This window comes from Mirounga leonina, unplaced genomic scaffold (assembly GCF_011800145.1).
Source record: "Mirounga leonina isolate KUSES-001 unplaced genomic scaffold, KU_Mleo_1.0 Mir_165, whole genome shotgun sequence".
NCBI lineage: Eukaryota > Metazoa > Chordata > Mammalia > Carnivora > Phocidae > Mirounga > Mirounga leonina.
In genome coordinates, this window is record NW_023270415.1 from 51,778,942 (window position 1) to 51,791,838 (window position 12,897).

The 12,897-nt window shown below is 32.7% G+C and overlaps 1 protein-coding gene across 15 annotated transcripts in view; it reads left to right on the forward strand.

The window, feature by feature from the left end:
- OXR1 (oxidation resistance 1) overlaps window positions 1-12,897 on the forward strand; it is a 353,292-nt gene that overhangs the window by 338,151 nt on the left and 2,244 nt on the right. For 10 of the 15 annotated variants that reach the window (XM_035011740.1, XM_035011734.1, XM_035011732.1 and 7 more), the window contains 5 exons: window positions 4,815-4,895; window positions 6,766-6,891; window positions 7,646-7,798; window positions 9,573-9,668; window positions 11,422-11,495. In XM_035011740.1, coding sequence (XP_034867631.1) covers window positions 4,815-4,895; window positions 6,766-6,891; window positions 7,646-7,798; window positions 9,573-9,668; window positions 11,422-11,495 — 530 coding nt within the window. The remainder of the gene's footprint in view (window positions 1-4,814; window positions 4,896-6,765; window positions 6,892-7,645; window positions 7,799-9,572; window positions 9,669-11,421; window positions 11,496-12,897) is intronic. The other 5 variants (XM_035011743.1, XM_035011735.1, XM_035011741.1 and 2 more) reach the window with 1 other exon arrangement.

A 12,897-nucleotide genomic window follows, 5' to 3' on the forward strand; every position in this document is an offset into this window, starting at 1 on the left:
ATGGCACAAATGGAAATCTGTCCAGTTTATCTGTTTTTTTAATTCTTATGTCTTTCATAGCTTCCAACAAGTTTGCATAGCTTTTTATAGAGTATCTTGATGTTTCCTGGTAACTAATTCGTTTTAGTTGGCTAGAACTGTGCCTCATACTTTCTGTTTTGGAAGATTAGTAATTATTAATTAAATTTCTTTAATCAGTCTAGGCCTACTCAGTTGATCTATTTTTTTTTTCTTGTGTAAGTTTTGGTGGTTTGTCTCTTTCAAGGAATTGATCCATTTATCTAGGTTATCAAAGTTGTGGGTATTGAGTCATTTATAATGTTCCTTTGTTCTTTTAATATCCATGAGATCAATAGTGATGGCCCCTCTTCATTTCTTCATATAATTCATTTCTTCCTTCTCTTCTTTTAGTTAGCTTTGCTAGAGGTTTATCAATTTATTGACCTTTTCAAAGAACTGGCTTTTTGTTTCATCGATTTTTCTCTATTGCATTTCTGTTTTCAATCTCATTGATTTCTGCTCTAATTTTTTAATTTATTTTCTTCTACTTCAGATTTAATTTGTTCTTATTCTAGTTTCCTAAGATGGAAGCTTAGATTATTGATTTTAGGTCTTTCCTTTTCTTATATATGCATTCTATGCTATAAATTTTCCTCTAATTCCTATCTTCACTGCATCCCAAAATTTCAATACTTTGGAATTTTTTTTCATCTAGTTCAAAACATTTAAAATTTCTCCCAGGACTTTTTTGACTGTGCATTAATTAGAAATGTGTTGTTGAAAAGTATTTGGGGATTTTCCCACTATTTCTCTGTTATAATTTCTAGTTAATTCCATTGTGGTCTGAGAGCATACTTTTTATGATACCTATTTGTTAAGGTATGTGTTATGCACCAGAAAGTGGTCTATCTTAATGAATGTTCCATGTAAGTTTGAGAAGAATGTGTGTTCTGTTGTTGTTGGATGAATAGTCTATACATGTCAATTAGATCCAGTTAATTGAGGTGTTTTTCAGTTTGACTCTGTTCTTACTGATTTTCTGCCTGCTGGACTTGTAAATAACTGATAGAGGAGCTTTGAAGTCTCCAACTGTAATAGTGGATTTATATATTTCAAGATTACGTAATGAGTATTCTTTTCCCCTGACATACTATGGAGAAAATAAGATTATTCCCTTTTTGAGATTCACTTCTTACATTTACTGTTCCAAAAAGCTGAAGCAACATATAGATAGTGTAATTGAATGGTTTTGAGTGGCTAACAGGTTTCTTTCTGACTAAAAGAAGAGTGAATATATCTGCCTTCTCATGAAAATCTGAGTCACCTGCAAATACATTTAAGAGGAAGTAATTTTAAATATAGATTTATTCAAAACTTTGATAATATGTTCTGTTTTCAATTTGCTGTGGATTACATCTCTTTTTTTCCTCTCTTTCTGATTTATGGGCAAATTTATGATTCTGATGGCTTCTTTTATACCTTATTTATTACAGTCCCATGAAGTGTTATTTTGAAAGCAGTAGTTTAGGGCAAAAAGGAGCAAAGTTTTAACATAATCCAGGTCTTATTTTGTAATAAAGACGTTGTGTATGTATAGAACAGAAGGTTATATGGTGTGAAGCATGACGTTGTATGCCTTTTTGTTAGCTGCTACAACTTAGATTTCCTCCTTGTTAAACATATTTTTGGGTACCAAAGTAAGTATAAATGGCATTGATTAGGTAATATTTGTCTTTCTACTCCATTTCCCTTTACTAAGGAACACAAGTAAGGAGTAAGTAAGGAATAAAAATGGCACATTCACAGCTATCTACCAGACTTTTGTTAGTTTGCCAGGAAGTTGGGGGAAGGGAGGCTCTGTTTTGTTTGTGGGGTAATCTCGGGGAAATACCGAACATCCTGGAAGGAGGACTATTAGACCATAGCATTGGTCTTTATGTCTAGGAGAAGAACATGTTCTTACTCATGGGACTGACAGAAACTGTATGTTTTTCTCTAGCTTTAGCTTTTGTTCTGTACTGGTTGTTGTTGTTAGTCCCTTTGTAATAGAGATGGGTGGATTTAATCCTGCCCCTACATTTGTATTCTGTGAAAATAAATGCTTAGGGAAACACTTTCTCTGTGTGAGAGTCCTTTGTCAGACTGGAAAGACTGGAGAGTAGCACTTAATTCTGTAGAGTAGGTCATAGTACTCAGTTCCTACAGCGGGGATTTGGCAGTGTATGCAAACCACTTTATTCCTCAAGAAATGACTCTAGCAAGACAGTGAGTATACTTTTAATTGAGGCTAGTTTCTTCAAAGTCTGCACCCTTAATAATTGGGAGTATGGTGTAGGACATTTTGTAGAGATGTGTCCATTTTCTACTTAGGTTTAACCTTTTGGGTAAATAAATTCTGTACATGGAGTATGATTTACCAAAGGGATAAAAATTAATTTAAGACTAATTCAGTTCCATCATATATACTAATAATCTGTATCTCTTTATTCATTTATTTCGAGAAGATGATGTATGTTTCTGTACTCATTTGATTTCACACCCTTTTTCTTTATTAATTCACAGACTCTTTTGACGGTTTTTTGTATCTTCATTTATCACAGCCTGAGTAAATATTAGGATTGAGGAAGTAATGGGTTTATAAGTCCCAAAATACAGTTTTTTACAAAAAAAAGTATGAATGAGAAAAGGTAGATTTGTGACATTAAAAAGAAACTATGACTTTACCAAATGTTACAAGCTTATTTAGGATGGCAGTTCATGGTTCCCTCAGTGATACCTCCTACTCAGTGATAATGATATGGTTAGCTTGTAAGTGATTCCTTTTGTGAGCATAATTTAATTTTACTTCTAGCAAAGAAATGTGTTTAATACGGTAAAAGAAGGAGCTTTAATACAAATAAGTGTAAAATTAGTGTTAACCAGAAGGATAGAAGGAATGCAGAGGAGTAAATATGTCATATAATTTGAAAACTCTGGCTAGGAGACTTGATCAGATTGAATACCCTGGGAAAAAGAAAGAAAAATACAGCTGGCCATTTAATATTTTGTGGAGATTTCTTTTGCTGGTCATAGAAAAACAAGGCTGTGATTTTTTAATTTTTAAGATCTAATTTCTCTTTCATCTTTATTGAAAATTTTTTTGTTCTTAATTGAAAAGGATTTAATATTCTTATCTAATCCTGAAATTTAAAATTAATTTCAGAAGAGTCCTAGTATACAAGATAGTTGAGCTCTCAAAACTGAAATATTTTAATATCCATAAATAAATAAATAAGGAAGGTCTTCAGACATTACCCTTTAGTCCTTAGGGTAATTGGTGAAAAATGATTAAGCAAAAGTAATGTTAGTAATAGTAGCTATTATTTACTATGTGCTGGACACTATACTCAATCCTTTATTATGTGCATTTTATTTCCTCATTTTTTTAATAAAAATTGTATTTTGTATGTGGTCTTATTATTTCCATTGTTTTATGGAGAAAAAAAGAAGGGTCCAAACTCGGATCCATCTGATCCTCTAGGGCTCTAGAGATCATAACCATTTTGGGTTTCTTTGTAAGTAGGGTGAACTATCACATTGCATGCATTGTTGATTTGTAAAAGTCAGTATTATGACAAAACAGAAATCTGTCCAGTTTCTTTTCCTTTTTACTATGCTCATGTCTTTCATAGCTTTCAACAGGTTTATATAACTTGTCAGTTACCTTGATGTTTATGGGTGGTTAATTTATTTTAGTTGGCTGAAACAAGAGCTTTTTAAAACCTAGGTTAGAGTCAGCTCTTCCGAGCCAGTGGTTTCAGCTGCATTGATCACAAGAGCAATCTGTAATAGCTCAGGAGAGTCAGCACATATTTATGGCACAACCAGAGTTCACTATATTATGATTTCTGTTTTAGGAATTAGGTCATGATCTGAGAAAGCTGTAGCTGTTGTATCAACCTGAGGAAACTCATCTGTTTTTGTGGATTTTTTATAATAATGTTCCTCTTCATGTATGGCTTTCAACTGCATTATGCAAGAGACTGGTCTAGGCAATTATAGAAGGTAAAGAATTTTTCTTAGGAATTCAGAATGTAGGCAAGTCATTAAGATTTAGTCACAGGTAGCTGTTGCAGTACCAACCATAAAGAAATAATATAAAGACAAAAACTGAAGTCATGTAGAAAGACTAAAGTAGACATGCCTGAGAAGGTACTGTTGATTAGGTACACTTTTGAAAATCTAATTTTTACTTTCTAGAGTTTATTTTTCTTACTACCTTAGGTTTTTTAATGTACTTCATTTCTTATTCTTGCTCCCTCCCTTTCTTTCTGATACAGATCATATGGCATGGGTATGTTTCTCACCTTTGCCTAGAAGAAATTCTTTCAGCATTTCCGTTAGGATAAACGTTTGAGCTAAACTGATTTGGAGGGGAGAGTTGAAACTACCTTTTCTTTGTAAAATGCCCACCATTATGATTTTAGATGTTGTCTTCAGTGTTATCTTTGATGTTAGCAAAGCATGTTGTTTTCTGTAGTGTTTCCTTTATAAGCAACTATAATTCTATTCAGTCAAATTCTGTCTTATGAAGCAGTTCATAAATCTTATATTGTGAACCAGTTGGATGTAGCGGTTTTAAACTCATTCATGTGTATTTCACTGTAGCTTGATACCGGTATCTCCTGGATTTTCAGCATGGAGTGGGGAAAGAAACCCTGATTACAGTTCTCTTTCTCCATTTAAATTTCTCCATTTTTTGTTTTGTTTTGTTTTGTTTTGGCTCTTTTTCTCAACTGTCAGTGGAATTATTGTCTTCCTGTCTCCATATTCAGGTAGTATCAGTGGCTGAGTATCACCGCAGGATCGATGCTCTAAATACTGAAGAACTACGCACACTCTGCAGACGTCTCCAGGTGCCCCATTCAGTAGTTTAAACCCCTCCGGAGATTGAATACTCCCTGTTTTTAGTGTCTTTCGTCAGGGCAAATCTCATTTTTAAAGGATTTGTTTTGACTGCAGCACTAAAATAGCCCATCAGAAAATTCCTTTTTGTATTAAAGAGTATGGTTTTGCCTTGAAGAGCTCTAGGATTATCTTTTCTGTCATCTTTTCATTTAAAAATATTCAGAGGAATTTTCTGGCACTGTAGAACTGTTCTCAGTACTGTGTGTTTCTTAGAGCAATGAGGAGTGTTCACTTAATTTTAAAATTGGAAGAATGTTTTGGGTTTGAGGTTAAATCTTTACTAAATAGAATCTGAGCGATGAAGTACTGTCAGGCAATTGAAAACCTTTTAATGAGTAGCAAGACTTAAATATTTTCTCTTCTTTAAGGTTATTTCAGTTGTATCAACCTCACATCAAATATTTTAATGAGATAAATTGTTTTTGTTTTTGAGGTATTCCTGGTTGGATTAGAAATACTTCGGAATAGTATACCCTAGACATCAGAACTAGAAAAATGATTTAAAATTCCATGAAATAATCTTTGTGATTTTTTTTTAATAACAAGAAAGTGATACAGTTGAACTCATTTTTCAGTTTTGTGTATTATTGTGTGTTTTCCTCTTCTTACTAAGATACGCTTTCATGGCTGTGCTAGAACTACTGATTTTTGTCTTTTCTTTTGATGCTTCTCATGCTGCCTTGGATTTTTTTTTTTTAACCTTTCACATCATCAGAATAAGGGTAAAACATGCTGATGATGTGAAAGAATTAATATAGTTTAACTGCTCATCAAAAAGCAGTACAGTTCTAGAACATGTATTGGTTGAAAATATATGCTATTTAGGTTTGGTAAGACATCTGTTAAAGGAACAAAATAGTTTAGCAAGATTTCATTCTTAATGGAATCAGTTGCTGTGCATTGCTGCATTTTAGTTATCTGCTCCAGTAGAATTTTCCAACTTAAAAGTTTCATCAATAATAGTTATGTTTTATATCTTTTATTTCCTAATGTTACTGCATTTATATATTAAAATTAATGGTACTTTATAATTTATTAATAAAATATGAAAAGTATCAACAGAATAGATTGTATCCGAGTTTGAATTAATTGACATTTTTATCATTTTAAGAATATCAGTGAGATCATTTCCATCATGCAAAAGCATATATTCTTTTTTAATGCATCACATTTATCTAATTTTTAAAATATAGTTATGAAAAAATTAAATCTATTGTGTGGTCCAACTCGATTAAAAAAAGTGTTTTGAAAATAAAATCAAGGAAGGCATTTTCTAAGTAATGGTAATTTTTCAGTGAAGCAAATAAATCTATGTATGCACACATACTGATGAAAATTATACTTTCTTAAAAAAAAATGTTTAAGAAAATTATACTTTCTATTGGATCATTCTTTAAAATTTTGGCACCTAGAAAGTTTTCTTAATTATTTTTGGCAAATTTTATGTTTACCATGAAAAAAACCCCACATATTTTAAATAGCACAGACAAATAGCAAGCTAGCTGGCTCACTTTTGCCCTTCAACAGGAAAATTAAAGTTTGCATGTGACTTTTCCTTTCACACAGAAATATGGGTGTTAATCATTATCTTTCCATCATATAGTGGTTGAGAAAAATGTCTGTTTATAGTTAAAAAATCTTTTTCTACATTGGATATACTATTGTTATTTGATAGAGCATCCTTGCCTTCTAAAATCCTAAATTAAAGTTTTAGCCCACTTTTTTAAGGTACAAAGTTTTATTTCTCTCAAAAGGCAGAAATTGTTTAATGCATGTTGCAATTTTATATTAACATGCTGCTGCTGTTTACTTCTTTAGATTACTACAAGAGAAGACCTAAATTCAAAGCAGATTGCTCCATTGAAAGCAGACCTGGAGTCTGAATCTTTTCGACCAAACCTCAGTGATCCCAGTGAACTCTTACTGCCAGATCAAATTGAAAAGGTATAATATACCCACATATGTGCATTTCTGAGTGTGTGCCCGTAAGAGTAAAACAGCCTCTTTTCGGTTGTTTTCAACACTAAAGAAGCAGGGTTACTGCTATTAGTCTTCCTTTCCCGTGAATAAAAGTAAACAAAATATAGCAACTAGTGTAAAAGGTGATGTTGGGAGCAGGCATTAAAATAAACAATAGCAATTTAGATGAGATGTTGTAATAGCCAAAATTTTAATTTCTTACTGTGTACTAGTTACTTGTTTTATGTGGTTATCTCATGTAGTTTTTTACAGCCCCTATAGGAGTTGGATACTCTTATTGTGCGTATTTTATGAGTGGAAAAATTTAGGCATAAAGAAATTTAGTGTCTTGTTCAAAGTCACACAGCTATAAAATGTTGAAGCTTGATTTCTAGGGCCCATTATTTGGGAAGTTGTTAATAATTAAGCTAACAGTCCATTCAGTATTTTTGTTAATTCAATACAGAGGGTGAAAACAATAAGTAATCCCTATTTCTTGTCTCTCTTCTAATCCATGTCTTGTTTGGCATGTTCCTTTCTTTTCCTGGTGAACAATGACTATTTCATGCTGAGAAATGCACAGTTATTCTTCAAGCATCTGTGTATCTTTGAGAATAATCTCTACTGTTATTTTTGTAGCCTATATTTTATGAAATACCATTATATTTCAGCTGACATTACTATCTTGCACATTGACAATAAGCTATCAAGTAAAATGTTAACATTTTATTTTTCAAAGCTTACCAAGCATCTTCCACCAAGAACAATCGGCTATCCATGGACTCTTGTTTATGGCACCGGGAAGCATGGCACAAGCTTGAAGACCCTTTATCGAACAATGACAGGTTTAGACACCCCAGTGCTGATGGTGATTAAAGACAGTGATGGGCAGGTATGAAAAATAACTACATGGACACCTTAAACCCTTTATGAGATTACAGTAAAAGTAACATTTAATATATTTTTTGATAAAAATTATTTTCATTAAGTTTAACTGATAATTTTATTGAGTACTTCTAATATACAAGGCATTTTTGAGTGCTACAGAGGATAGATATGAGCATGAATCATTAAAGGGATTATAGTCTGGTAAAAAAGAACATGTAAGTATACCAGTATCTCCTGGAACAAGCAAAATATGCCAAATGCAGTGAGAACCTAGAGAAAGCAGAAGGGGTGTTCATATCTATCTGGACAGGTAAGAATGAAGTTCATGGAAAGGGTGAAAATTGATAGAGTCTTGAAGCATAGGTTAAAGTTTTGAAAGTTAAAGAGAATTGTGTGAGGATGCTACCAAGAAAAACCATAGGTAAGCAAGAAAAATACGGTTTTTTCCTGAAACATCAAGTTCAGGTCAATTAGTTCAGATTGGAGAGTAATGAGAGGATGAAATAGCAATATTAATTTAAAAAACAAAACACTACTACTACTGACACTTTTATTGTGCTTTTTACATTTGACTAATCATTGATAGGCATTGTCTTATTTAATCATCAAAGCCCTATGAGATTGATACTTTTATCATCACTATTCTAAGGAAGAGTAAACTATGACTAAAAGAATTTCATCAGCTTCCCCAAAGTTAAACACCCAGTAAAAGGTAATTGCAGCACGAAAATGAAGGAACTGCTTACTACATGCCACAGCATAGATAAGTGTCACAAATGTAATATTGAGTTGAAAATCAGACACTAAGGAGTAACTATCTTATGAATGCATTTAAAGAAAGTTTATAAATGGGCAAAACAAATCTATGGTATTCAGGCTGTTTAGCTTCCCTTGGGGAAGTGGGTGTGGTGATGCAGAGGAGGCACAAGGACAGCTTCTGAAGTGCTGATGATGTTCTGTTTCTTGGTCTAAATGAAGGTTAAATGGGACTTTGCTTTGTGATAATTCCACATTAAGCTGTGTATTTATATTTATATAAAACACGTATATATATATGACATATACCTTTGAATAAGAAAATCTATTTTAAAAATTGAGACTGTCAAAGTAGATTATCAGTAGATTATCAAAAATTAAGATTATAAAAGTGACTATAGAAATCATCTATAAAACTCTACATTCCCATTTTATCATGTGGAAACTTAGACCCAGAGCATTGAAATAACTTGTCCCAGTTCCTTATTCACTCATTCTTTTTTTAGGTTATTTATGTTGTGTATTTTGTTCTGTATAAGAGCATAGCATTACAGGTCCAAGCAATTCAGACCAGAGACCTTCTCTCATGGAATTTATTGTCTAATGAAGACAAAAAGAGCATATACCTTTTTAGTAGAATGTTTACCCATGCAGAAGGGTTTTGCTTTCCTAAATCCTGTAATCCCACTGTAACGTGTTATCCTTATTGTACATGCGTTGTGCATATAAGTTCTCCTGAAATGTGATAATCACTTTTTAAGATTGTTAATTGTTATAATAAGCATCCTTTCAGATTTCAAAACTAGGAAAAACTTCCCATTGAGAAACTGATATGCCTTGTACTTCACAATAATGCAAATTTTATAACAGCTGATTGTGTTTCCCTTTTTAAGTAGGAGGAGATAAAATTATATTACATTTCTGGGTTTTTTTGTATCTTACTTAAACCTAAATAATGAGGTAATGCTTAATGAAGCAAATTAATAGTCATGTCATTGAACATGCCTTTTTTTACTCCTTAGGTTTTTGGTGCATTAGCATCTGAGCCATTTAAAGTGAGTGACGGCTTTTATGGTACTGGAGAGACCTTTGTTTTTACATTCTGTCCAGAGTTTGAGGTAAGGACAGTTATTCCAATATTCAGTTTATAAAGAAATGGCATAATGAAAAGAGCATGCACCTTGGAGTCATATACACTTGCATTTGTCTCTCATCTCTGTCTTTTGCTAACTGTAACTTAGCACTTTTTGACCATTTTGAGGTTCAACTTTCCTATGGATAGAATGGGAGCCATAAATATAACGGGATTGTTTAAAAATTAAATGAGAATCATACATACAACACTTGGCATAGTGCTAGACATACATCATGGTCTCAGTAAGAAGTATACATCATCGTTACTGTTCTGAATTGCCATTGTGAAATTCTTAGAAACTTTCAGTGACTAAGTTGCATGATGTAAGTATTGGAAACTTAAAAAATAAATCATTTGGGTTTAAATCAGTTAATTACCTTTTTCTTACGGCTTGATTAACTTAAATTGAATACATTCCAGTGCCAATAAGATCTAAAATGTAAAGATGTGCAATGAATTTTAGTCAATATGTTGACTGTTTAAAACATTGCATGCAATGTCAGCATTTTGGGTACATTAAAATTCAGTGTGTCAAACCTTTACTTAAGAGATCTTGAAAAAAGGTTAAAGAACTAGTCTTTAGAAATAGTTTCTATAATGAGCAGAATAGTTTCTATAATGAGCAGATAACACACTAGAAGATTTCTTAACAAACTTGTACTTAAGTTGGCTTACCAGATTAGCCAGTGCTTTCCATTCCCTCATAAAACATAACTGATGCCTACAGCTAACTGGAAGTTTATAATTGTTACAGTTATTTTTAAAGATTTATTTACTCATTTTAGAAAGAGTGAGTGGGGCGGGGGTGGGGGCAGAAGGAGAGAGAGGCAGAGCAGCAGACTCTCCACTGAACATGGAGCCTGATGTGGGGCTGGATCTCGCCACCCATGAGATCATGACTTCAGTCGAAACCAGGAGTCAGAGGCTGAACCAAATGAATCACCCAGGTGCCCCTGTTACAGATTTTTTAAGCATCACTTGTGCTTATATTTAAATCTTTTTATGCTGTTGCTACCAGATTATGTAATTAATTAGATATTCTATAACTATGAAAAAGTGAATGTTAAAGTTTATTATATTGAAAACTATAATGAATACTTAGGAAAAAGTTGATAAAGGTGAGGTGTGCAGTGCTAGAATTTGCTATTGTATTAGGTTTAGGTAAAACTCCCATGGAAGGTTAGTAAAAAATATTTAAGAATATGAACATCTAGAAATTTTGCTCTTGGACTTAAGTGTTTTCATGTTCTCACTGCTCTTTAAAAAAATTGAAACTGGAAATCATAAACATATGTAGTGGGCTTATTTAAGAGTGATGGTAGGCAAATCTGTATCCAAAGAAAAGACCTTGGCCTTATATCAAAGTATTATCAAATTAGTGTACATTTATGTTTAATGTTAAAATAAAAGTTAATGGCATCTGTAACAATTTTTTAACTGATTTTCTGCTTCAACTTTTTTCATTAACCGTCCAATTCTTGATGCATACATAGAAAAGAGAAGTATGTATAAAGAGATAATAAGATTTGAGGAATTGGAAATGAAAGTTGTGTGCTTTTAAACTCGGTCATACAAATACTGAAGCACAAAACACCAGACCCTTCTGCCCCGTCTTTTGTTCTGTTACTGTTCTCTTACTGTCAGTCTAGGCTTTGTTAAGTACTTGGGGTTTAGGAGAACTAACTCCGTATAGTGACCATTTTCATCTACATATTTAAAGCTTTTTATTTTTGTAGGTCTTTAAGTGGACAGGAGATAATATGTTTTTTATCAAAGGAGACATGGATTCACTAGCTTTTGGTGGTGGAGGGTAAGTCTCTTGAACATTTTACCATGAGATTTTTAAAGAAACTATTCATCTGTATTATTTATAAAGTCAGTTATTTTTGGAAAGTTTTGACATTAGAATCTTAATTTGTATACTATGACTAAGAGAACAGTATATTTACAAGAAGGTGCTTAAGTGTAGTATGTGAAACTATTGATAAAATATTTGTTTATTCATTTTAAAATGCTGTTGATTCCCTTTTGATTAAAACCCATCTTTTAGTATTTGAAAGTGAAATACACTAACATCTTGGACCTTCTCAAATGTTTTAAAAAATCATGATGGTATGTTTCTCCCAATGTATAAAAAGATCAATTGTTTCCTTTTTATTCTACCCTGGAGACTATTTGGATTGATAGTTCAGAGAATAATAGAAATTTGTTTTCCTACAAAAAAATTGTGACACACCATCCCCCCAGATTTTCAGAATTTGTTTTCTTATTTGCTTTGTTTTTAACAGTATCTGTTAGTCATTGATTTGATTTGATTCTTTTGCATAGCAAGCACTATGAGAACTTTTATTTATTCATTCTGGTATCCCAGCTTCATACAGTCTTTACAGTGTTTGGAAGTAATTGGCTCTACTTCCTGCTAGCCTAGACTTTCAAATAGTGCTTATTAGCAAACGTTTACTCCTTCTTTTGTTATTTCTCTCTGTCCTTCAGGACCAGACATAAAGTATGCTAAGTAATTCCCAGACTTATAAAAGTATTGTTTCCCCCAGCTCTGAGGATATATAATAATTCATTCAGGCTGCAGAATCTTGTTAGCCTGCAAGAATATTCAATATCCTGAATGATTCTAACAAATTCTCTTACAACTTCTCTATAGATAGGTGTTTGGAGACATGATTTCAGTGATTAAAAAATTACCGTGATTATTATAGCCTTCTCTGAAGGACATAACCCGATAATTAAAAACCATGTTATTTTTAGTTGTGGGAATCAGCATATGTTTATATGTTCCAGTTACACCTTTTTTTATTGGTGGGGTGCAGGCAGTCATTCAGCCCTATCCCAAATGGTAATCTTACATGTGATTCAGTTAGTTCTCCAGGAAGGCCTCACAAGCAAATGGCTGATAATTTCAAGCTGTTAAGGGTGCCTTGAATCTTTGAAGATAACATACATAATGTCATTAGATGTCTGCTGGAACTTGATTTTGATTATACCACATGATTGCAGCAAGATAAACTAAACACTGGGTCATTTGATAACAAACTAGACAAATTTACAATCTTTGGAGAAGGAGAGTACAGGCTCAGAAACCTAGAGCTACAAGGACTTGATATTCCAGAATTCCAGACAGGAGCCCCAAAATCTAAATCATGATGTGATGGACTAAATATAGGCTTTGGAGTTAGACCTGATTTAGATTCTGGTCT